Source organism: Guillardia theta, assembly GCF_000315625.1.
Source record: "Guillardia theta CCMP2712 unplaced genomic scaffold GUITHscaffold_44, whole genome shotgun sequence".
NCBI lineage: Eukaryota > Cryptophyceae > Pyrenomonadales > Geminigeraceae > Guillardia > Guillardia theta.
This window is the reverse complement of record NW_005434630.1, coordinates 430,051-451,800: the sequence shown is the minus strand read 5'-3', so window position 1 is coordinate 451,800 and position 21,750 is coordinate 430,051. Positions and strand designations below refer to the sequence as shown.

The following is a 21,750-nucleotide window of genomic DNA, read 5'->3' as shown; positions in this document are numbered from 1 at the left end:
TCGATGCGCCCGCATGCACTGAGGGAATGCCAGGGCGCGGCACCCCCGGCGAGCGATGGCGGCTCTGAGAGAGAGAGGGAGTAGCCATGGTGATCCTTTCAGTCGGTCCTTCGGATCCTCCACGGAGATGTGAAGTTTCATCGTGATGGCGCGCTCGGGCATACTGCTCCTGCTCCTGTTCTGTTCCTGTGAAATCGCGTTTCAAATCCCTCCCACGGAGAACTTCCGGTATGCTGCCAGGACGAGCGACATACCGTCTTGCCCTTCCACGTTCAGGTTCAGAGGAGGGTATGATGGGGATGAATGGAAAGTCGGTGGGCAAGACGGCGAAGTTCTGCAGTTTGACGACGAGGATAGCTTTGAAAGGTTTGTTCCCGGCAACCCTGCTCGTGGTTGAGGCTATGCCTTAGGAAAATGTTCGAAGGAGACGACCTCAACAATCCAGAACTAGACCAAGAGACCTTTGGCGGCGACTTGGATTCTGGAGACACTGACGATGCGTGGGAGGATACCGTGCAGAAGTAGGCTATCCTTGATTGAGCTCCTCCTCTGACTTCCTCCCAGGTCGCTCTCGTTGAGGCACCGGAACCAGAAGCTTGCCCCAAGGTCCATGGAGGAGAAGCCACCCAGTGACATGGTCGCACACAATCGAAGTCGCTGGCTCCCAGACGGTTTCCTGCCTCCCGCCTCCTCTTGGTTATGACGAGCAAACGCAGGGGAGAACACGAGTCCGTCCGTGATCTTGCGAAACCTCGTGGAGCTGTGGGAAGAGCGAGTAAGTCGAAGGAAGTAGTCTCTTGCACCCTTCTCATGATGCGCAGCAACGCTTCGTTGAACGCCACAAAGCGACTGTGAGTGTGGGAGGGGGGAGGGGGGGAGGATGAAGGGAGCAGCGAAAGGATGATGGAAGGTGGCAGGGGAGGCAGGAGCCCGTTCCTTCGCTAGAGGATCTCTTCCAAGAGAAATATCCTGACGACGTGCACGAGGTGACCGGATTGTCTGCGCACTTGAACTGACGTCAGCGTCTAGATGGACCAATGCCCGAGCCAGGAAGGACCTGATTACGACATCCCGCCTAGATGGAGCCCCTTTCCCCTGGAGGCAAGCAGGCACCTGCCTGTTGCTACTGAAACTCAGCATGGAGCAGGGGATGTACGGCACTGCCTACATGATGCGAGGGCAGCACGGGGATGTGCCGCAGAAGGTAGGAACGTGACCTGGATGATCTCGCTGTGAGCGTTGCAAGCACAGATTCTGCCGAACAGCATGTGGGAGCACGACTCGCAGTACGACGAAGGAGGGATCGAACAGATCTGGGAGTTCGACAGCCGTCCCGATCCTCCGCCCAAGGTCCAGACTCACTTGTGCTTGTGGAGGACTGTGGAAGATCGCCGTGCAATTATCCCTCACCCCTCCCTTCCTTCCCTCCCGCTCGTCCCGTCCCTGCCCTCTTCCTGCTATCTTTGGCATTTATTCCCTCGGCTACTCCTTCCCTCAGCCTTCTGCTCCTCTCCTCTCGTCCTCTCACCTCTCCTCCTCCAGGGATATTGGGATGAGATGGGTATTTTCCACCCAACGTTCGAAAAATCAGAGCACAAAGAGGTCAAGAAGGTGCTTCCCACACAGACTGAGGTCCCACAGGCTCAGGTGACCTGCCACTGACCTCCTCCTCCTCCTCCTCCTCCTCCTCTCCGCTTCAATCTTGCTTGCGAAAGCCCACTTGTATTTCATGCAGGCGCCAAGGGTTGAGATAACTTGGTCTGACCTCGTCCGGATGACAAACACTGAGCAGATGGAATCCGATGTTGTTGATGTGCACTATGACTATCCTGGCCAGCAGGGTTTCGAGCTCCCAGCAGGTCCCGCGCAAACAGCAAGTGTGCAAGGAAAGGTGGCGGAGGCAGCGCCCAGCTCGCGTCACAGGAAGGCAGTGCAGAAGAAGAGGGAGAATGCGCAGGTCAGGAAGGATGCAGTCCCTTCGGACAACGAAAAAGCAGCACCTGGCGTGCAGGAGAAAGAGAACGTGAAGAAACCAGCCGAGTTGTCTTCGAACAAGGCGAAGGCGATGAAGCAGAAAGCCTCGGACAAGGGAACGGCATGGAAGAAGGTCTTGCCGTCCCTATTTTCCTTGTGCTTGCAATCGTCTGATGATGGATGGATGAAGGACAAGGCAAACGACCCGATCAACGAGGAGAGTTCGACCAAGACACAAGTCGCATCCCCCCTTTCGGATAAGAGCGAGAGGCCTGCCGTTGCCCCAAGGCCTGCCGCAACAAACTTCACCTCCTCAAGGTGAGATGCGTTCACTTGTCTTGAATCGCAAGTGCGCATCGCACATGTCAAGTGCACTAAATCCTCATAATTCAGTGCAAATGCTGCAAGGCCCGTTGGAAGCCTCAATCCTTTCTCTGCACTGAATGAAGTAGAGACACAAAGGAACAAAGGATCCCATCAGGTATTCGTCTCGTCGGATTGCTCTCTCTCTCAAGTTTGTCTCTGCAGAGCAACGACTCAGATCATGAGATGCAAAGGATGAACGAGACTGAGGGAGCGATGGAAAATACAAACACAGCTCAGGTACAAATAGATCATTAATCTCCATTCGACTTGACTGAATATTTGTGTTGGTGATGTTACTGGTGCAGGAAAATCTCAGCAAAAGCACGTCCGATTTCAGTCAAGGTATTCCAGACGAAGCTTCTTCCTTCTTGTGTTTGCTTGCTTCTCATTCCTTGCAGACTTGGCGTCGCAGGCTCGGTTCTTGCACAAGGTCAAGTAGATGAGATTTGTCAATCGACCCTTTGACTTTGTCCAGCAGTTGAAGCGCGAGTGCAAGCGCATGAGCGTGTCTCAGCTGATCTTCTTCTTCTATGACTCCATGATCTACGCTCCTCGCGCCTTTGAAATGGCGTGGGAGGAATTTCAGGAAGGAATGAGCGACGAGGCGCAAGCTATGAAGATGAGCATTGCCAACTTCTTGTTCCACTCAACGACGTTGGAGCAGTGGAACTGCAACCAGCGCAACATGATCTACGAGGCGCGAGAGAGTGCATACTCGAGGGAGCAGGACGACGAGGACGAGAAAGTCTCGCACCAACGGCACGATCTGAACATCCTTCTGTGGAAGCTGTCGTCAAACAGCTCCCTTGTGTTATGCTCAGATGACCTCAGGGTCGTCGTTGGTGAGTCGATGTCTCTAGAGCAAGGAGCTTGACTCAGTCCTGATGCCTTGCCAGCGCTTGTCCGTTGCATCCTTGGGCTGGACTCACAAAACTCGAAGAAGATGATCACTGACCTTGAAGATGGCATTCGATTCGTACAGTGAGAAGCTCTCTGCTCTTCTTTCCTCTTTCCTCCCCTTCTCCTCCCCTCTTTCCTCCCCCCCCCCTCTCTCTTTCTCTTCATCTCCTGGACCCTCTCGCTGCTCTCTGTTGACATCTGCATGTCAGGGACGCCGCCCTTCGCCTCCTGAACTGCTACCTGCAGTTCTCCCACGTCTCTTGGTCGAACACTGAGAACTTGCTACGGGCACTTTCGATGTTTCGCGCCCTCAACGACATTTCGGATCGATTACCCTCAGTCGTTTCTAACCAGACGTCGGCGATTTCCCAGCAGGAGCTGCAAGTTGCCGTCCGACTGGCAGAAGCAGAACTTTACGCGTTTGGGGAGAACGACATGTCGAAGGGGCAGGCCCAATACAGCAAGCTGCTGTCAGAGGTAGGGGAAGATGCTGATGTGCATTCAAACTTGCTTACAAGGAGCAACAGGGAGATCGAGCCATAGTTCATTTCTCCCACTCCTTCTTCCTCCTGAAGAAGAAGAAAGATTACAAAGGAGCTCTTGAGGTGACTAAATAGGTCAGGTCGTGTGTTGCACTCAGCAGCAGCTGCAGGTTGCGACGAGCGCATTCAGGAGGTTCCGATTGGGGATGATGATGACTGAGATGTTCATGGAGCTGCTCTACGTGCATCACGAGGAGATCACGGGGGAGAAAGATCCAGTCTATGACGAGGTTGCTGCTGTGCTGGAAAAGAGGGTGAGAGGAGGAGACAACTCCTCCTTCACCATCGGCGCGCTTGCTCGGATCTCTTCCTCGGCGTTTGCGATTGCGAGATTGGAGGAGGCCGTCCGGCTCAGGCCAGAGGATGAGACTCTGTGGATTGTAAGTTGGATAATGGTGGTGGTGGTGGTGGTGGTGGTGGTGAGAGATAAAGATTGGGATGGTTGTAATGATGGAGATGATTGCAATTGTGGTTTGGTGACGACGATGGCGGTGATGATGTCAACGATGATAACTTTGATGACCATGAGCTGATGTGTTGTATCATTCATCTGGATGATGAGAGGGGAACGAGAGAAGAGTCGGTGACGATGGGCTAAAAGGCAAAGGGCTTTATCGAAGAGTGGAAAGGAGGATCCAAAGATTCTGAAGAATTCTTCCTTCGTGCTCTCGCGCTCTCCCCTCGCAATGGCTTCCTCTATGCACGTATCGGAGTCTTGGCACTGAACCTCCGAGCGAATCCCTTCTCCTCCTGCTCCTACCTTGAGCTAGCAACGCAGCATGGTTACAAGAGTGCAGAGGTCCTCAGGTTCGTCCGATGCGTATGCGGATGTTCATGTGTTTGTGTGTTGTACAATTCAGCTTGCTTTGTCATCCCCATTGAGATGAGGGGGAGTAACGAATATCAAAGTTTTGATTCTGATTGCATGCTCTTGTGTTTGGGCATCCTCTTGTCCAGAAGTCTCCGCTGTTATCACGAGTGCCCTCACTTTTTCATCTCGCAGCGGGCTGGTTTTCTGCAAGTGCTTGGGATCAAACGCAGAAGAAGTGCCATGGGAGGTACGCTCTTCTACCTTGCCGCCTTTCTCCCTTGTCATCCTGCTACACAGGCACTGCGCAAGATCCTTGCGCTGGATCCAACGGAACCCTTCACCTCCTTCGCTCTCGGCGACCTGCTGCTCTATGACAATCAGGGGAAGGAGGTAGGGGAGAGAGTCCGTCCTACTACAGGGTTGAAGTTCTGTCAGGCGGAAAGGCTCATCTCTCAAGCCCTCAGACTGTCCCGGAAGAAGAAATTCCAGTGCTGCTTGCACGGCCTACATGGGCAAATCTTGGGCGAAATCAATGTCGACGACAGTGGAGCGCTGGTAAGTGTCAGTTTGGACAAAAACCTTCCTAGATCCCTCCCTCCCTCTCACCTTCTTCCTCTTCCTCCTCTTCCTCCTCTTCCTCCTTTTCCTCATGTCCCTGTTCTCTGCTTGTCCTCTATGCTCCTCTCCTCTAATTTCTGCTGTCAACCCCTTTCTCTCTCCAATCTTCCAGAATCTTCCTTCTTCCTATTGACGACAACTCCTCAGGAGGAGTACCGTAAGGGGATGGAGCTCTCGCAGGGGACCTGTGAACACACTGTACAAATTCCACCTCCCCTCTCTTTCCTCCCTTGTTCTTTCTCCTTCGTCCCTCCCTCCTCCCTTTTTCTTTCTCCCTCTTCCCTCCCTCCTCCCTTGTTCTTTCTTCCTCCTCCCTCCCTCCTCACGGAGCAGCAGGTTAAGCTTTTATGTGCTCACTTGCTCAAGCACAATTGTGAGGGAAGCGACCTCAAGCAGCCGGTGGTGCAGCAGGTCCAGGCCATGTTCGAGAAAGCGTTCGCCGTCAACCCCCTGCATGTTCACCTTGCAATCTCCTTCTCCGATTTCCGAGAGCGAGTGTTTGGTGAGAGGAGGAGGTGCAGGAGGAGGAGGAGAGATACAGGGCTGAGGATCCCTTGTTCACAGGCGACATAAGAGGAGCGCGATTAATCTTTGAAACTGTGCTGAAAAACAATCCCAATGACGCATGGGTGATGTATGCGTATGCCAATTTCATCGATCGGCAGGAAGGATTTTCAGACCACTGTATCAAGCTCTTCAGAGATGCTCTCAATGTTGCTCCAAACTTCGGGTGAGCGTGGGGGAGAGAAGCAGATGGCGAGTGAAGAAGAGAACGAGGGGAGGAGGAGAATGAGGGGAGGAGCGATGAGAGATGAGAAGGCGAGGAGTGAACGGAGTAGGTGGCAAGATAAAGGAAGGATGAAGGTGAAGTCCAGAGGGAAATGGCAGAGTTGAGAAAGTGGACAAGCAAGAAGAGAAGTGCAGAGTGAGGGCGGTAGAAGATGATTGAACGGGGAGGAATGATGCTGACCCCCTCGTGTGCAGTGTCGCAGTCTCAACCTTTGCCTTGAACCTGCATCATCTTACTGATCGCAAGGAAGAAGCAGAAGCTGCATACACTCGAGCGATGGAGCTTCTTCCTTCCGATCCCGATATTTACAGCAACTACGCCGTCTTTCTCGGTGACCCTTGACCTGCATGAAAGCAGTTCGTCCTGACCGACCGCGCGCAGAGGAGAAGCAAGACTATCGAAATGCAGAGAAAGTCTTCCAGAAGGCCCTCAGCCTTGACCCCAACAACGCTGAGACAAGATTCATGTACGGGGCCATGCTTCATGACAAACTGCACGACGTCCAGAGAGCAAGGATCGAGTACGAGAAGTTGACGCTTCTGAAGCCGAACAACGGCAAGTATCTCTGCAAGTATGGGCGTCTCCTGGACGACGCCGACGACTTGCCAGGAGCGACAATGATGTACGAGGCTGCGGTGATGGCGGATCCGATGTCGTTGGACGCCATTATCAGTCTAGCGAACTTGTACTTCGAGGCGCACGCAAACTTTGACAGGGCGAATGTGCTTTATGAGAGGTGAGAAAGCGAGTGAGCTGAGAAGAGTTTTGGAGGAGGCTGTGAGGCGGAAGGGAGAGGAAGGGACGGAAGGACGAGGGAGGAGAGAGTAACGAAGGAATGAGGGGGCAGGGAGTGGCAGAGATGAACAAAAGGAGGGATATCAAGGGTGTGAGATTTGACATTTGGTGTTGTATGATGTTTCAGGGCGCTGCAGATCAACTCGACCCACTTTACAGCTCTGTGCAGCTATGCAATCATGACGGGAGTTCACCTGCGCCATCTGAATCATCAGAGCGAGGGCGACAGCATGCAAGGAAGAAGCGATATCGAGAAGCAGAAGGAGTACCTGATGGACAAGGCCATCAGGCTCTTTGAGCAGTCTTACGAGTTGGTACGCGACACTTGGCTCCTCCTTGTTCTCTCCCTCTCCCCATCCTTCCTGTCCTCCCCTTCCTCCTCCTCCTCCTCCTCCTCCCGCTTCCCTCTCTTTCCATCCTAGTCCCACCATCCTTCTTATCATCCTCATTTCTCTCCTGCTCTCCTCGCTCCTCTCTTTCCTCCTGCTTCTCCCCGTTTCTTTGCTCCTGCTCCTGCTCCTGCTCCTGCTGTCGAACTGGAAGCCTCTTTTGACTGCCGTCCTCACCTGCCTTGCAGGCGCCCAACAACCTTGCTGTCTGCTACAACTACGCTGCCTTCCTCCGCGAGAACGGAGCCGACTTTGACAAGGCGGAAGTTTTCGTGCGAAAGGCACTGGAGATCGACCCGCACGACGTCTCCTCCATCTACCTACTGGCCCACATCCTCCGGGAGATGAAGGGGGAGCATTTAGGCGCGTCTCCCTCCTCCTCTCTCGCTCCCTCTGACTTGTTGCACGCAGAAGCCATGAGGCTCTACAGGAAAGCTACGGACTTGGACCCTGAGCGTCTGTCCAAGATGATGCAGATTGGGCAGGTTGGAGCAGAGCAGGAAGGAGGCGGAGGAAAGGAGGAAAGTGGCGGGAGGATGGGTAGAATGATGTGGTGGCTCGGACTCAGGAAGCAGGAGGGGGAAAATGAAGCTGCGGGAGAAGAGGGAGAGAAGGGGAGGGGAGGGGAGGGGAGCGAATTGACGCCGATGCAGTTTCATATCGACTCGGATGTGGTTGGAGAGGCAGAGAACCTGCTGAACAGCATTCTGAGCTCAAGGTACTCCCTCCACTCCGCCTAGGAGGAGGACGAGGAGGAGGAGGAGACTGATGTTGCCGCTAGCCCTCACGAGCTCAAGGAAAATATCCGATGGGTCAGGACCTTCACGCCCACCACAAATCCGCAAGCACACGTTGTATGCTGCCTCAGCCTTTCTCTTCTTCCTCTCACTTTCATTCAGCCTCTCCCATTCTCCGATGCTGCGCACCAGGCGAGGAAGGAGCTCAACCGGAGGTAGACGAACGGCTGACGGATGCGCGTGTTGTCCTGAGCGATGGAGCAGGAGGGAGAAGCGAAAGGCAAAGGAGGAGGAGGAGTCTTCGTGGCAGCAGAAGCAGCGGGAACGAGATGCTGACGCCATCGCACGGGAGCTGATCGAGGTGAGGGGAGGGAGCGGTGCTGATCGAGGTGAGGTGAGGGAGCGGTGCTGACCGGGCTTGCCAGGAGGAAGAGATGGAGTCCAAGAAGAGCAACAAGAAGTCCGCGGTGAAGAAGGGCTCGCGCTCGAAGCACTGAGGAGAGAGGGGGGGGGGGGGGAGTAGATGTGAAAGGTTCGTGTACATGAGGAATGAAGTGATAAGTTGGCTCGCTGCTCCTCTCTACCTCATCACCTCGATCAGCCTCTCGATCTCCCGATCCTTGAAGCTTCTCTCCTCGTGGAACGCCACCTTTGCCTCCTCCTCTTGCGCGCCTGCCCGAGGAAAGAAGCAGATCAGGCGCGTGCCTGAGCTTGATGTGTATCTCACCGAACTCGGAAATCTTTTTCTTCTCTGCTGGGTCGGAGACTCCTGCCCTGACCTGCTCCTCTTCATCACATCGCCAAGGAACAGCATACTCACCCGATGCGTCTTCACGTGCACCGAGTACAACTTAGCGATCTCAACATCCCTCCGCTCGTAGTATCGCTGATACGCATCTACTGTCCGGGAGGCCTTGCCTGCTCGAAGCGGTCACCGTAACTGGCCCGAGCATCGACCGTCTCCCTACTTCGGAACAAGTCTTCGTTCCGATCCCGCTCCGCCTTGTGTCCTTTCTCGTACTCCACCGGCCGTATGATCTGCCCGAAGCTCATCATTGCACCGCAAGGGTGTTGGCCGGCAGGCAAGCACGTGGTCGAACCCGAGACCCCCCGCTGGATACTTGTACTCCTCCCACGCCTGTGCATTCTGCTTCTCCTGCAGGTTCCATTCAGATGTACAAGGGCAGGAGGCCCTGAGTGGTCACGAGAGGCTGCAGGTAAACGATGGACGGCTTCTCGGCTTGGGGCTTGCTCTTCTTCTCTCCTTTCCTCGCCTCCAGGACAGGGGAAACTCTTACCTGCTCCCCTTCTGCACCACTGCACAACCACCGGATCAGAGCGCTCACCTTTGCTTCATCACTTACTGGGCAACAGAGGGGCGGTCTTCATCGATCCAGTCGATCCCCTCTCGAAGCTTCTTGTACATGGTCTCCACGGTCCACACAGACCGATCCTGCTGCCATTTCTCTCTGATCTTCCCCGCAAGATGCTCCTGCCTGTTCCTCTTCAACACTGCCATCCGATGCTGCATGGTCTCGATGAACTGGTCGGAGAGCTCTTGTCTTCCTTCATTCGTTGGGTCGCTGAGCGCTGAGCCCATTCTACCGACAACTTCCCGTCCTTGTCCCTGCGATAAGGACTTTGTTCAGCAGGATCCAAAGACGGGAGTGTGATGGTATGCTGTCATCGGCATTCTGCTTCTCTTGCTCTGCCTGCTGCTGCTTCTGCCGCTCCTGCTCCTCCTCCCAAAGTGATTAGCGCCTACTGATCAAAATGTACTTGGAGAGAGTGGTTTGATTGTACATTTGCGCCTAGTATTTCAAAATAAATATCCAAATTTGAACTTTTAGAAGGACTTTTGAGTAGCCTAAAAAAGAAGTTGTTTTTGACGTGCAGTTGACAGATATATCTCCCCAGTGGCGGTCGGAGAAGAACGAACATGGAAGAAGATGGAGGAGAAGGGGAGGGGGAGCAGGGAGCAGGGAGCAGGGAGCAGGCAGGGCAACGGAGGAGCCATAGCTTGGAAACTTAGCATCACTTTCTTTCCTTTTGTTGTCCAGCTATCGGACAAAGATATGGTATCACCGACAGCACTCGTTTGAAACTGCAGAACTGCCTTGTCGACAAACCTCGGCCTTGTCAGGGTGTCAGAACCTGTGACAGGGAAGTATGACATCCACGATTCAGAACGATCAGATAGACATTCAGGAGGCTACGAAGCCTCAGGTTTATACAGGATGCTCAGTAATTTTTGCTGACATTCATTTGCCAGGAGACTGTAGCTGAGGGAGAACCTGGTGCAGTCCAAGTGCCTGTTTCTGAACCAGAGCGGAAACCCAGGGGTACTTCTTATCATAGCAAATGTGCTCATTAGAAACCATTGTTCAGGGCGTTGGAAAGTTTGGCTTGCCAAGAAACTTGAGGTCTCTGTGGTACGAGGTGTTCTACTTCCTGTGACCATGTGCTCAGAGCCGCGATGTTGTCTTGAAGATCAACATCCTCATCATCTCTCTCGTAATTGTGGACGTCACCTCCACTCTCATATACACGTATGGAATATCCGAGAGTCAGAAAGGTACCCCAACCCTGCCTGCTCGCTTGCTGAGATTTGAGCTCAGATTGTTATGGTCGCGATTCAGTGCCCCAGACAGCCATCTCCTCCATCATCATCTCCCTCTTTGCGCTGGAGCTTCTGTCGAGGATGGTAGCGTTCGGGGTGTTTGAGATCCTGAAGCATCGTTGGAACCTTTTCGACGCTCTTATAGTCCTGCTGTCCTTTATCTTGACCTTTTACAAGATCATCAATGACTACGCCATCATCAAAGCTCCTCATCCTCCTGTCATGTCTGCGGCCAACTATCCAGAAGAATGTGCCATCCAGACCTCCTCAACCTCCGGAGCATCGACAGCCAGGAACGCGGCGACGGGGTCTCGTTTGATCTCTCGAATAGCCATCGGACTTCGCCTCCTCCGTACCTTCTTGAAGCTCATGGAGTCGCAACGATACCTCGTCTACTTGGAGCGCTCCTCCCTCTGCGACATCTGTGCTGGAGATCGGCTGGATGACGTGAAGTACAGGCTCTCCTCCCGTCCCTGGGAGATCGGCAAGGCCGACGAGTTTGGCTTGTTTCCCATCCACGTGGCGGCTATGAATGAGAACGAGATCGCGCCCTTGATAGGTGCGTCCTTGATAGTGAGAAGAGGAGGAGGTGGCTGACGCAACCTCGGCAGTGGAGGAGCTCTTGAAGACCAACAGGTTCGCTGCCCGTCAGAAGGATCGGTTTGGCTCGCTTGCCCTGCACTATGCTTGTAGGAATGAAGGGCCCACAAGCCGTCAGGTGACAGACGATTCCCTCCGGCTCCTCCTCAAACCTCATAGCACTCCTGATCGTACCTCATCCTCTCACTCCCTCTCCCTCCCTCTCTCTCCCTCGCTTCCCTTCCCTTCTTTTTCCTTCCTAAACCAATCCGCAGGACACAACCTTCAGGCTGCATACCGAGATGAATCCCAACGTCCATCGGATGGTTCGTTCCCTCCTCAACGAGGACTTCGGGTACCCAGAGGGTGCGATGCAACCGGACATGGACGGGTTGCTCCCTGTGGTGAGTGAACTGCCTCGACATGATCCGAATGAAGTCTCCGACCAGGACTACGTCCTCATGAACATGAACGGGAGGAAAGAAAGTGCCCTGCGAGCCCTCAAGGTACTCCCACGCTTCCTCCTCCTGCATCTGCTCAGCAACAGCTCGGCAGATGATCCTGCTCGTCGCTCCCGAGTGCGTCTTGCACACGGTCAGAAAGACGGAGCTGAGCTTCGACGCGACCACGGGAATCTACAGCTCCAAAGATCCGCCGGCGGGGCAGGTGAGGGAGCAAGGAGCTGTGACTTCGAGTGGAGAGCAGCAAGGAGCAAGGAGGGGAGGCAGGAGGACGAGCAGGAGGAAAGGAAAGGGGCGAGGAGAGAATGAGCAACATTCGATGTTGATAATGAGAATCCTCCCAACGATGATGTTCGGCTGCTCATCTGTTCATATTTCAGTGGGAGAAGATCGCCTTGACCTACAAGCAAGCTGTCAGCCGCATGTCAAACATGCTGCTTGCCGCCTTCCCCGTTGGGTACGGTCATGACGGCAGGGGGAGCGGATTCAGAGTAATACTGATTGCTCTGATGTTCGAGGGAGGCTGACGTGCTAGCAGGCAGGGAGGGAAATGCAGATCGCTCAGGGGCATGCCGTTCGCTCCTCCCTCTCATCTTCTCTCCCTCAGATCCTCCTCCGAGGTAACTTACCTTCGGCTCAGTCGCCTGCCCACCTCTCATCTGACTGACTGATTTTTGTCTGTCTGTCTGTCTGTCTGTCTGTCTGACTGACTGACTGACTGACTGACTGACTGACTGACTGACTGTCGGGTCTGCTTCACCATCGCTCAGTGGCTTCCCTTCCTTGCTTTCCCTGACTGGCTCGCAGGTCTTTTCTTACGGTCCTGGAAGGCAGCAGCAGACAGCAGCAGGATGATGCGGAGAAACAAGGAGACCAAACTTCAATCGATCATCAAGATGGAAAAAAAGCGCTTCTTCGGAGGATCGAGCGCACTGATCGAGGAGCTGAATGGAGGTAAAACAGCAAACCTCAACTCCCTCATTGCATTTCCTGCACCTCAAACCTTTTCATCATCCCAACTCTTTTTCCCTCTCGCTTCCTCCCTCTCCCTCTCCCTCTCCCTCTCCCTCTCCCTCTCCCTCTCCCTCCCCTCTCCTTTTTTCCGCTTGTTTTTCTGAGTTCGCGTCGCTAGCTGTCCTGAAGCTTCTTGACGGCCTGGAAGATGACGTGGACGAGTCCTGGGAGTCCAGACATGTCCTGAACTGGTGAGAGAGGAAACGACGGATGGGAAGAGGAGGATGATGAAGAGGGGAGGGAGGGAGGGAGGGAGGGAGGGAGGGAGGGAGGGAGGGAGCAGCAGCAGCAGCAGCAGCAGCAGCAGCAGAAGCAGCAGCAGCAGCAGCAAAGAGCTCTGATGGGTGCAATTTTTTGAGAGAAAAGCAACTACAAGAAAGATATTTAATGTGTATGTACTACTCAGGTATTCAGCAAGCCAAGGCAACTCAGAAGCTGCAAGGTACCTGCGGTACGTGTTCGACCTCGAGGATTTCTCGCTCTCCCCTGTCGCCAAACTCTTTCGCGCGGTTGAAAGCGACAACGAGTTCATCCCGGTACGCTCCGTCCTCCTCCCCATCCTTCCGCTCCTCCCCCTCTCCCTCCTGCTCCTCCTCGTCTTCCTCCTCCTCGTCTTCCTCCTCTTTCTCACACCCGCATACCTTGCAGTACGGAAGAAAGGTTGGGACGGGGGAAATGTGCCACGATGCTGCCTTTGTACTCGAGCGAAGACCTCTTCACATCCTCATGCAGAACGAAAGTTCTGTCTCCGTGGGAATGTGCCTTGAGCTGTTAGCTGGCCCTTCAAGGTTCCTTTTCTCCCCCCCCCCCCTCTTCTTCCCTTCCCACATGCCCTCTCCCCAATGCTTGTCATTTTTGCCCCTCCTCTCTTTCTCCTCCTTCATGATTTTCAGCTGCCTTCACCCTCGCTCGACCTCTCTCCGTTTCCTTTTTTCTCTCGTTCCCACTCATACGTCATCTTCCGTCAAATCGCTTCTTATGATCGATGCTTCATCGAAATCTACCGCACTCCTTGCTTCTATCTTCTTTTTCACCTCACCTCACCTCACCTCACCTCACCTCATCCCATCCCATCCCATCTCATCTCATCTCACCTCATCTCACCTCATCTCACCTCACCTCATCTCATCTCATCTCATCTCATCTCATCTCATCTCACCTCATCTCACCTCACCTCACCTCATCTCATCTCATCCCATCTCATCTCATCTCATCTCATCTCATCTCATCTCATCTCATCTCATCTCATCTCATCTCATCTCATCTCATCTCATCTCATCTCATCTCATCTCATCTCATCTCATCTCATCTCATCTATCTCTTTTTCTCCCTCATCCTCTCTCTCACTTCCCATTCTCCAGGTCGAGTCTCAAACCTGCTGTCCTCATTGAAGACAGTCTTCGACAGCTGCCCCTCCATATCGCTGCCGCCAACCGTGGGCCAGTCGGAGCCCTGCTGGTCTCTGCTGCCCTCAACCAGGAGCGTCTTATCTCTCCGAGGCACAGGGACTATGCCATGCGCTTTCCCCTCCACATCGCCGCAGCAAACCCGAGCGACGACGCGGGGGACATGGTCAGGAAACTGGCGCAGCTGAACTCTGGGGCAGCGCGAGCTGAGGACGAGAACGGGCTGCTTCCTGTGGAGATCGCCTTCATGTCCACCTCCTCGACGGTGGGGATGGTGGTGGCGGCAGTGACGACGGCGTATCCTGACGGGGCCCTGCGGCTCTCGGGGAACATCGGCAACATGCTGCATCGCGCATGCTCGCAGGACGTCGTGCTCAAGAACTCTCAAGCTCTCAACATCGTCAAGGCGCTTCTTGCCTTCCACCCTGAGACAGCTTACATCCCCAACGAGCGAGGACAGCTCCCCCTGCATATCATCGCGTGTACTTGTGCGCCACAGGTGAGAGAAAGAGGAAGTGGAGAGAAAGAGCCGGAGGTGGAGGAAGGTGTTGGTGGGAGGAGGAGGAGAAAGTTCGGGTGGGAGTGGGGGAGGGAAGAGAGAAGGCGGATGATACAAGAAGGAAAGGTCCAAAGCTGAGATGTATGGCATGTTAGGCCCTCGACGTTCTCAAGATTCTCGCCGATCAGCATCCCAAGGGCGTCTGGCAAGAGGATGAGGTAGGAGGGGAGGAGAGGACGAGGAAGCGAGTAGGTTGTGAGGAATTGGGGTTGAGGAGGAGGCAGGAGAAAGTGAGGACGAGGATGAGGACGAGGATGAGGATGAGAACGGTCACAGCTAACGATCCGCTCCTCCTGCAGGAGGGCAACACGCCTCTACACATCGCCGCTGCCTCCAACAACCTGCCGGGGGTGATCGAGCTGGTTTGCAGAGCGCAGGGGAGGGCACAGCACACGAGGAACAGGAGGGGAGAGTACCCGATGGACTGCACCAAGAACCGAGCCATCATCAAGACCATTATCGCCCCTGCTTCCAAGGTGAGGAGCGCCCATCGGGAGACGCTGTGGTCGCACGTAGCGCTGCTGTCCTCCTCCCTCGTCTACCTCGTCCTCAACATCGTCCTCATCTTCAACTACGAAAAGATCGACAGGATGGTAAGGCAGGGAGGACCCCTCACGACCGCCGACTCAAGGATCTTCTTCCAGTGGTGCGCCCGTTGCGGCATCACCGGCCATGCCTTCTACTACCTCATGATCATCTGCTCGTACTGCATCTGGTTCTTCCTCCTCCTCTCCTCCTTCCTCCTCAAGCTCATCTTCCGGAACCGGATGCGGCATCATCAGGAGTCCCCCTGGTTTGCTTCCCACATGCAGATCACAGCCGCCATCCGCGATGTTCCCTTCCTCCTCCTCGCCAAGAACCTCGAACGATTCTTCGTCCTCTTTCCCACGGCGCTGCTGCACATCACCGCGTGCATGCAGCACGAGAGCAAGTACTGGTTCGGCTCAAAGTTTCTTCCTCCTCTAGCTCCCGTCCTGCAGGTCGTGACCATCTTCTTCGCCATGATCGCCTCCGCCCAGACCTCCGTCACCCTCGACGTCTCCAAGTTCCACACCATGAGGATGACTTTCCGCAGGTGCTCCTTCCTCTCCCTGGAGCAGATGGAGCTTGTCGTCCTCTTCCTCTACCGCTTCGCCGAGCTCAGCTCTCGTCTCATCGTCTTCGCCTACTTCTGGTTCGGCATCGACGCCTGCAACTTCTGCCCAGTCGAGTACTGCACCTGCCTCTTCCGCTGGCTTGCCATGCCCGTGCTCGGCTTCCAGTTTCTTGCCATCCTCATCCTAACCGCCTCCGTCGAGTTCTGGACGCTCTTGTGCTACAAGGCCCCTTCCTCCATCTACTCCATGAAGGACGCCATCTTCAACCTCCACGTCTTCCGCACTTTCTGCAACCTCATCGGCTCCTTCTTCACCCGAGGAGACGGAGGATACGTCGGGGGTACGCAGTACCTCCAGGCCTTCCTAGGGGAGCTGCGGTTGTACGAGGGCTTCATCCTAGTCGCGCTCAGTATCCTCACCAACCTCGCGATCATTCTCGCCGCTGGTCTCTTCCGCATCTTCGGCAACGCCAACGACGAGTTCTCCAAGAGAGGCGACAACTTCAATCAGTTCTTCTCCTCCCAGTCTCGCTTCTTCTTCTTCTGCATGGCCATGGGCAGCACCTTTCTTCAGTTCTCCTCCTACGCCATCCGCTTCCTCCTCTGGCGTTCTGGGGTGTACATGCTCAACGACAAGGCCAAGAAGGTTCTCATCCAGCGCATCCTCGAGCAGCAGCCAACCCTCTGCTCCGCCGTCGTGCTCGAGAACAGCAAGTTCAACATCAAGGAGCTGCAGGACATCGCCAAGGGGAACTTCGCGGAATACTTGCGCGACAAGCTGGAGAAGACGGCAGCAGAGCTGGAGGACAAGGTGGAGGGAGTTGTGCTGCACGATCCAATGGGGGAGGAGGAGAAGTTGAAGAAGATCAAGATAGCAGAGACGAGCAGGGAGGCGGTGAAGCAGCTGCAGCGGGACCTGGGCATCACGGACTTTGATCCCATGTTCTCCAACTTCAGCGAGCACGACGGGCAGGACAGGAAGAAAGCTCTGCTCGCCCCCAAGGCGCTCGAGATCATGTCCATGCACGATGACGAGATGGTACTGCGGTGGACCGTCCCTGCCTCCCCAGGGTTCGACGCCGGCGAGTACATCCAGTCCATCACGCACTACCAGTTCATGATCGACGGGATATCCCAGCAACAGGTCCAGCTGCAGGTCAACAAGAGGCAGAAAAAGATCTTCCAGGCGAAGATCAAGCTGGGAAAAGGCTCTCACCGCCTGCAGCTGCGGGTCATGTCGGACCTCAAGGAGAAGAGGTGGACGGAGTGGAGCACTGAGATGATGGTGGAGGGGCCGGACGAGAAGCAGAAGCAGCAGAAGTCGCTGTCGGACTACCTCAAGCGCAGGGACGAGGAAGAGGGGGCAAAGGTGGAGGATATGTTCGAATCCATGAGGAAGAAGAACCAGAGCTTAGGGGCCATGGCGATGGAGGACAAGAGGAAGGGGCCCTCGAGGTCGGCGGACAAGGCGGTCAAGGAGCTGATGCGATCGCCCTTCGTCCTCCTCCCGAAGCTGCACAAGACGGAAGCGACCGTTGAGGAAGCTACTCCTCAGAGCATCGAGCTCAAGTTGGGAGAGAACTACATCGCGCTGGACCCAGAATCTCCCTCCACCTCCTCCGTCGTCGTGCACGCCTACCTGAAGCGACTCCTCCTCAAAAATTTGAGCCCAGAGATCGTCAAGGTTCGTCACGCCCTGACCTGGGACGTGACGGATCTGTACAAGGACAAGATCCTGGCCCTGAATGACGGGGATGAGGTAGAGTTTGAAGGCAGGAGGATCGGCTACACAGTGGCAAGACAGGCCAGCGCCATGTCCACGGACCTCAAGAGGAAGAGCAAGCTCCCTAGAGAGATCAAGAGCTTCACGCGCGACACCACGGAGCTGGCCCTCACAGTCAAGCAGCCGTTCCAGCAGTTCGTGTCAAAGTCCCTGGTGGGCAGGGCGCACCAGATGCGCCTGATCAAGCTGGAGCTAGCGGAGGTACTGCAGGTCTCGAACGAGCTGATTGAAGTCACTTCCTTCGACTCCTCTCCTTCCTCCTCCAGCAACACCATCGTCACCATCTCCATCCTCACGTCTGAGGAGCAGCTGGGCGATTCCAACGAGCAGGAAAAGGCAGCGATGCATCCTAAGACCGTCGTCGCCGAGATCGCCAGGCAGATCGCCAACGAGGACAGCGCTTTGAGAAGGGTGAGAACGGCTGACCTTGTGCCCGAGCTGAGAGACCTGACGCTTCTCGCAGAGCACTTTGCTGGGAGATGTCATTGCCGTCAAGCTCAAGTTCGGGAAGGATCTAGTACAGGACGAGGGCGGTCAAGGATCGGAGGGAACCGCTTCAACTGTGTCAGACCCTGAGTCGGAGGACAGTGTGAACGAGGAGCCTCGGCAGCAGCAGGGACCAGGAGGAGCACAAGATCGGCAAGCACACAACCGTGCAGACCAGGACAAGAACGTCTCTTCCATCTCAGGCATGCTGTCCAAGGAGCACCCCCTCAAGACCGTAGAGGGGCGGCTGGCGACCTTCTACGCCTGGCAGGGGAAGGGGCGGGCGGCGGACCCCCTTGCTCTCGCTCGGCAGGGCTTCTACCACATCCCCGACCCGGACAACTTCGACGTTGTCCGATGCGCCTTCTGCAGAATGGAACTTGCGAACCTCAGTTCCATCGTCGTCGACGTCGTCAAGCTGCATGCCAAGGGGAGCCCTTCTTGCGTGATGGTGCGCAAGGCGAGCAAGGAGCAGCAGCAGCAGGGCAGGGAGGGCAAGGGGGAGGAGATGAGGACGGGGGAACGGGGACTAGACGTCCCCAAGGCATCGGGCAGAGCTCTCTCACCCCTGCTGGAGAAAGCACATATGGAGGAGGAGTCGGGAACCAGCTCCAGCTACATGACACATGACACACAGACGGCTGATTGGACCAGCAACCCCCCGACGTCGTCCTACAGCTCGACCCCTAAGACGGCAGAGCTCGTCCATGGCTCCAAGGCACAGGCGGCCGCGCCGCTGCAGGCGAGGAAGGAGGACGGTGGTGGCGGGAAGCCCATGGCCTTCCCCGACGAGCAGGTGAACTCCTCCAGCTCCAGCCCAGCTGGAATCGGAGATCAGCTAAAGACAGACCAGCCGCACGGGAGACTCTCGCCGGAGAGGAGCCAGGGCTCGAGCAGAAGCCTCATGGGAAGACGGGGGAGGGGCAGGAGGGACGTGCCGAGCAGGAGGCGAGCAGAGGGCATTGGGAAGGAGGCGAGCTGGGAGGACATGCAGGCGAATATCTTCCAGAAGGACATGAGTGTCAAGTCCCTCAAGTCGGTAACTTCCCACAACATCTTCCAACGTTCCCTCGAGTGGCTCGACGACCAGTATGGCACCATCAGCGCCTCTGTTGGGGTTCGGGCCACAGCTGACTTCCGGCAGCTGGAGGCACCCCAGCTCGCCTCCAACTCCATGCAGGAGTTCGTACCTCTCGAGCAGCACCCCAAGGTAAGTCTGGGAGCGCATGGAGCAGGAGCAATGACGTCCTGGGAGTATCATCCGCCCAAGGAAACATAGCGCAAACAGTCCTGCAAACTTCCCTGGTTCCTCCTCCTTCACACTTCGCATTTATTGTTGGTAAAATGTTCTGAGAGAACGCTTCTTCTTGCAGGCCTATTAACACACATTATGAGCTCTTACTCGCACTCTATATGCCATCCTCCATCTCGAACTCAAGATCGTTGTCACTGTCCCCGAGTCAACAAGGCGCAGGACGCCAAACACACCTCACCTCTCCAGAGTCATCTCGTCGTCGTCGTCGTCTTCAAGAAGCAAGCTACTTCTGCCCTTGCTGTAAGGTCGATCAGCAATGCAAGGTCACCTCATATGCAAACGGGTGACCTCTTAATCCAACATGCAAAGAAGGCGAGCTTATTCAATTTCTTGTTGTAGAAGAAGTAATTTACAGACCACCTGACACAAGCATCAGCAGCAGCTCGAGAGTCTTCGCCGTCACTCACAGCTTCCCATAACTGAGAGCATCTTCATCCATGTCTGCGACATAGCTGGCGACCAAAAGGCATCAGAACGCACCGCAGCACGCGCCATGAAACCACCTGTAGATCTCACACTCCCGCAGGCACATCTCCGATGTCAGTGCTGACCACAACCTTGTGCAGAAGTTGGAGTCTGAACCATCATCGACTCTTGACATCTTGCTATTCACCTGCAACCACCGCCAAGTCTTCAATTCAGGGACACAACAGCGCGAATCAAGGATGCTAACCGAGTTCATGACCATCTCCAGGGAGGATTCTCGGGTGAAATCCTCCGGCCTCAAGTTTCTGCAAGGAGATGAGAGAGGAACATCGAGCTTCGCACATGCTCAACCGGAAATCGTAGTCGGCAAACGTGTTGTTCAAGGTCAGGATGAGGTTGATGAGGAGCTTTCGAGTTGCAAACTCGTTCACACTTCCAAGGGGTGAGGCAGAGGTTGGCGACAGCGAATGATGAACGTGCTACAACAAACACGCACGGTAAGGAGGAGGAACAGGGGCGGTAGATGCAAGGATCACTTCGTTCTCCGCTGGGGTATCCTTCCACACGCTGTCAAGGGATGAAGCTAACTTTCTCTCACTCGAGGCGAGTTTGCCTGCACGTTAGAACACTCGTCAGATCGGGCTGAAACCCAACAGTGGCCCGCATGCACATGGCTCATAGAGAAATCGGAGATAGAAGAGAAGAGGCAGGAGGAGTCTTCACAGCACTTACAGGAGTAGATTTCTAGCTTCCCTTGAACACACGAGTCCCCAATGTCAATCCCGCTCTGTAGTGCAACATCCAACTCCGTGATCGGCGCACTGTCAAAGTTTTTTCAGGTACCGAGGGGAGACATCAGACAGCTTGTACCACTCAAGGTATTTCATTTCCTGCTCCAACAATCCACCATACAATCACATATGCTTGAGGTCACAACCCTTGACCGTGCTTGACAAACCTGCGAGCAACCGTAAATATGAAGACAACTGTGGTGGCCCTCAAAATGACAACTTCATATCATCTCCGGGATGTATCTCAAGCGATGTCTCACTATCGTCGGTTTGGTGTTTCACAAGAACATTCCCTCTGAATGGTTGGACATCAGTTTCGAACTCTTTGATCGACTATGCAATTTTGTTCTAACTTTGTTTCCCTACCCATGATCGCTTCATCTACGCTATGTACAACTTGATTCTTCAAATGCATATTGCAACTCGATGCTGCCTCCGGGTTTCCTGGATCTGCCAAGAGCACTTCTTGGGAGCCGGCCATGATGATAAGCGCTGTAGAGCACTTGTCCCGAGCACTTTCAGTCCACTGCATCCCTTCCTTTCAAGTCATGTCTCGATTGAGTTGTCAGTTCGATGGAGACGCTCATCGTACATCGCATTCTCTCCGCCATCGTCTCCTCCCTGCCATCCTCAACTCTCTTTCCTCAAAGTTTGCCGCTGTCTTGGCCATGGTGCAATGGTCAACGCACCCGTCCCCCATACACCGAATTCATGATTATTTCAGACTTTAGATTTGGTGACACATACAACTTTCAATATTCATCAGCTAATTATATGTATTACCTCAAACATTTGATATTGATTTAAAACTTGTACAATTTGGTGGATGTGTTTACCCACTTCGGCCCTCACTTACCCTCACTAAGACTCAACTAGGACCTTAAAATTCTTAGGATTTTGGTATGTAATATGAACTCTCCTATGACCCTCTACGCCTCCAAAGTACTACCAATCACCATAGCCTACTACCCCTACCTCCAGAGTCCAAGGCAAATACACCCGATGAAATAATATGACCCACTGGTCTATCCGCAAATTTATGCCTCAAAGGACCGGTACTCAACCACCCTACGACCAAATCGTTCCCACCCCCTTTCTTGGTATATCAGACACCTACCCACCCCAGCTCAATGAGGCTCGACATGGGAAATGGACCGGTAGCATTATTACCCCAACCATCCTATTGCTCCCATGGGATCATAACCGCAATGCTGGTGTTGGCAGAACGGGGGCGAAAGGAGAGAACACGATGACGGATGGGAGGGAGAAGGGGGACAGAAGAGAGCAGCGTT

General features: G+C 54.6%; 4 protein-coding genes across 4 annotated transcripts; 2 read left to right on the top strand and 2 right to left on the bottom strand.

Moving 5' to 3' along the window:
* Positions 1-145: 145 nt before the first annotated feature.
* Positions 146-8,419, top strand: GUITHDRAFT_140272 (hypothetical protein; the record flags this gene model as incomplete). Its single annotated transcript, XM_005830763.1, has 35 exons — positions 146-228; positions 277-366; positions 411-521; positions 565-671; positions 717-775; positions 822-851; positions 918-986; positions 1,148-1,204; positions 1,252-1,350; positions 1,543-1,647; positions 1,736-2,107; positions 2,165-2,292; positions 2,383-2,455; positions 2,503-2,577; positions 2,646-2,682; positions 2,739-2,770; positions 2,819-3,182; positions 3,237-3,321; positions 3,450-3,717; positions 3,863-4,201; positions 4,384-4,589; positions 4,786-4,840; positions 4,891-5,148; positions 5,359-5,409; positions 5,548-5,713; positions 5,776-5,941; positions 6,196-6,332; positions 6,383-6,737; positions 6,924-7,110; positions 7,374-7,670; positions 7,839-7,903; positions 7,967-8,039; positions 8,085-8,137; positions 8,187-8,283; positions 8,348-8,419. 35 exons carry the CDS (start codon positions 146-148, stop codon positions 8,417-8,419), a joined length of 4,821 nt encoding a protein of 1,606 aa, XP_005830820.1.
* Positions 8,420-8,502: 83 nt separating this feature from the next.
* On the bottom strand, positions 8,503-9,522 carry GUITHDRAFT_110291 (hypothetical protein; the record flags this gene model as incomplete). The annotated part of the gene is made up of 7 exons (XM_005830762.1): positions 8,503-8,594; positions 8,650-8,701; positions 8,743-8,840; positions 8,891-8,960; positions 9,013-9,078; positions 9,128-9,239; positions 9,287-9,522. 7 exons carry the CDS (start codon positions 9,520-9,522, stop codon positions 8,503-8,505), a joined length of 726 nt encoding a protein of 241 aa, XP_005830819.1.
* A 569-nt stretch (positions 9,523-10,091) lies between these two features.
* Positions 10,092-19,205, top strand: GUITHDRAFT_110290 (hypothetical protein; the record flags this gene model as incomplete). The annotated part of the gene is made up of 19 exons (XM_005830761.1): positions 10,092-10,148; positions 10,195-10,264; positions 10,311-10,345; positions 10,392-10,497; positions 10,541-11,101; positions 11,154-11,260; positions 11,397-11,525; positions 11,571-11,627; positions 11,677-11,787; positions 11,963-12,073; positions 12,121-12,202; positions 12,390-12,536; positions 12,715-12,787; positions 13,003-13,132; positions 13,245-13,366; positions 13,958-14,501; positions 14,657-14,719; positions 14,861-17,851; positions 17,904-19,205. 19 exons carry the CDS (start codon positions 10,092-10,094, stop codon positions 19,203-19,205), a joined length of 6,798 nt encoding a protein of 2,265 aa, XP_005830818.1.
* A 130-nt stretch (positions 19,206-19,335) lies between these two features.
* GUITHDRAFT_110289 (hypothetical protein) lies at positions 19,336-20,990 on the bottom strand (the record flags this gene model as incomplete). Its single annotated transcript, XM_005830760.1, has 11 exons — positions 19,336-19,375; positions 19,420-19,479; positions 19,530-19,601; positions 19,649-19,693; positions 19,745-19,854; positions 19,915-19,972; positions 20,019-20,146; positions 20,204-20,280; positions 20,400-20,488; positions 20,586-20,625; positions 20,825-20,990. 11 exons carry the CDS (start codon positions 20,988-20,990, stop codon positions 19,336-19,338), a joined length of 885 nt encoding a protein of 294 aa, XP_005830817.1.
* Positions 20,991-21,750: the final 760 nt, after the last annotated feature.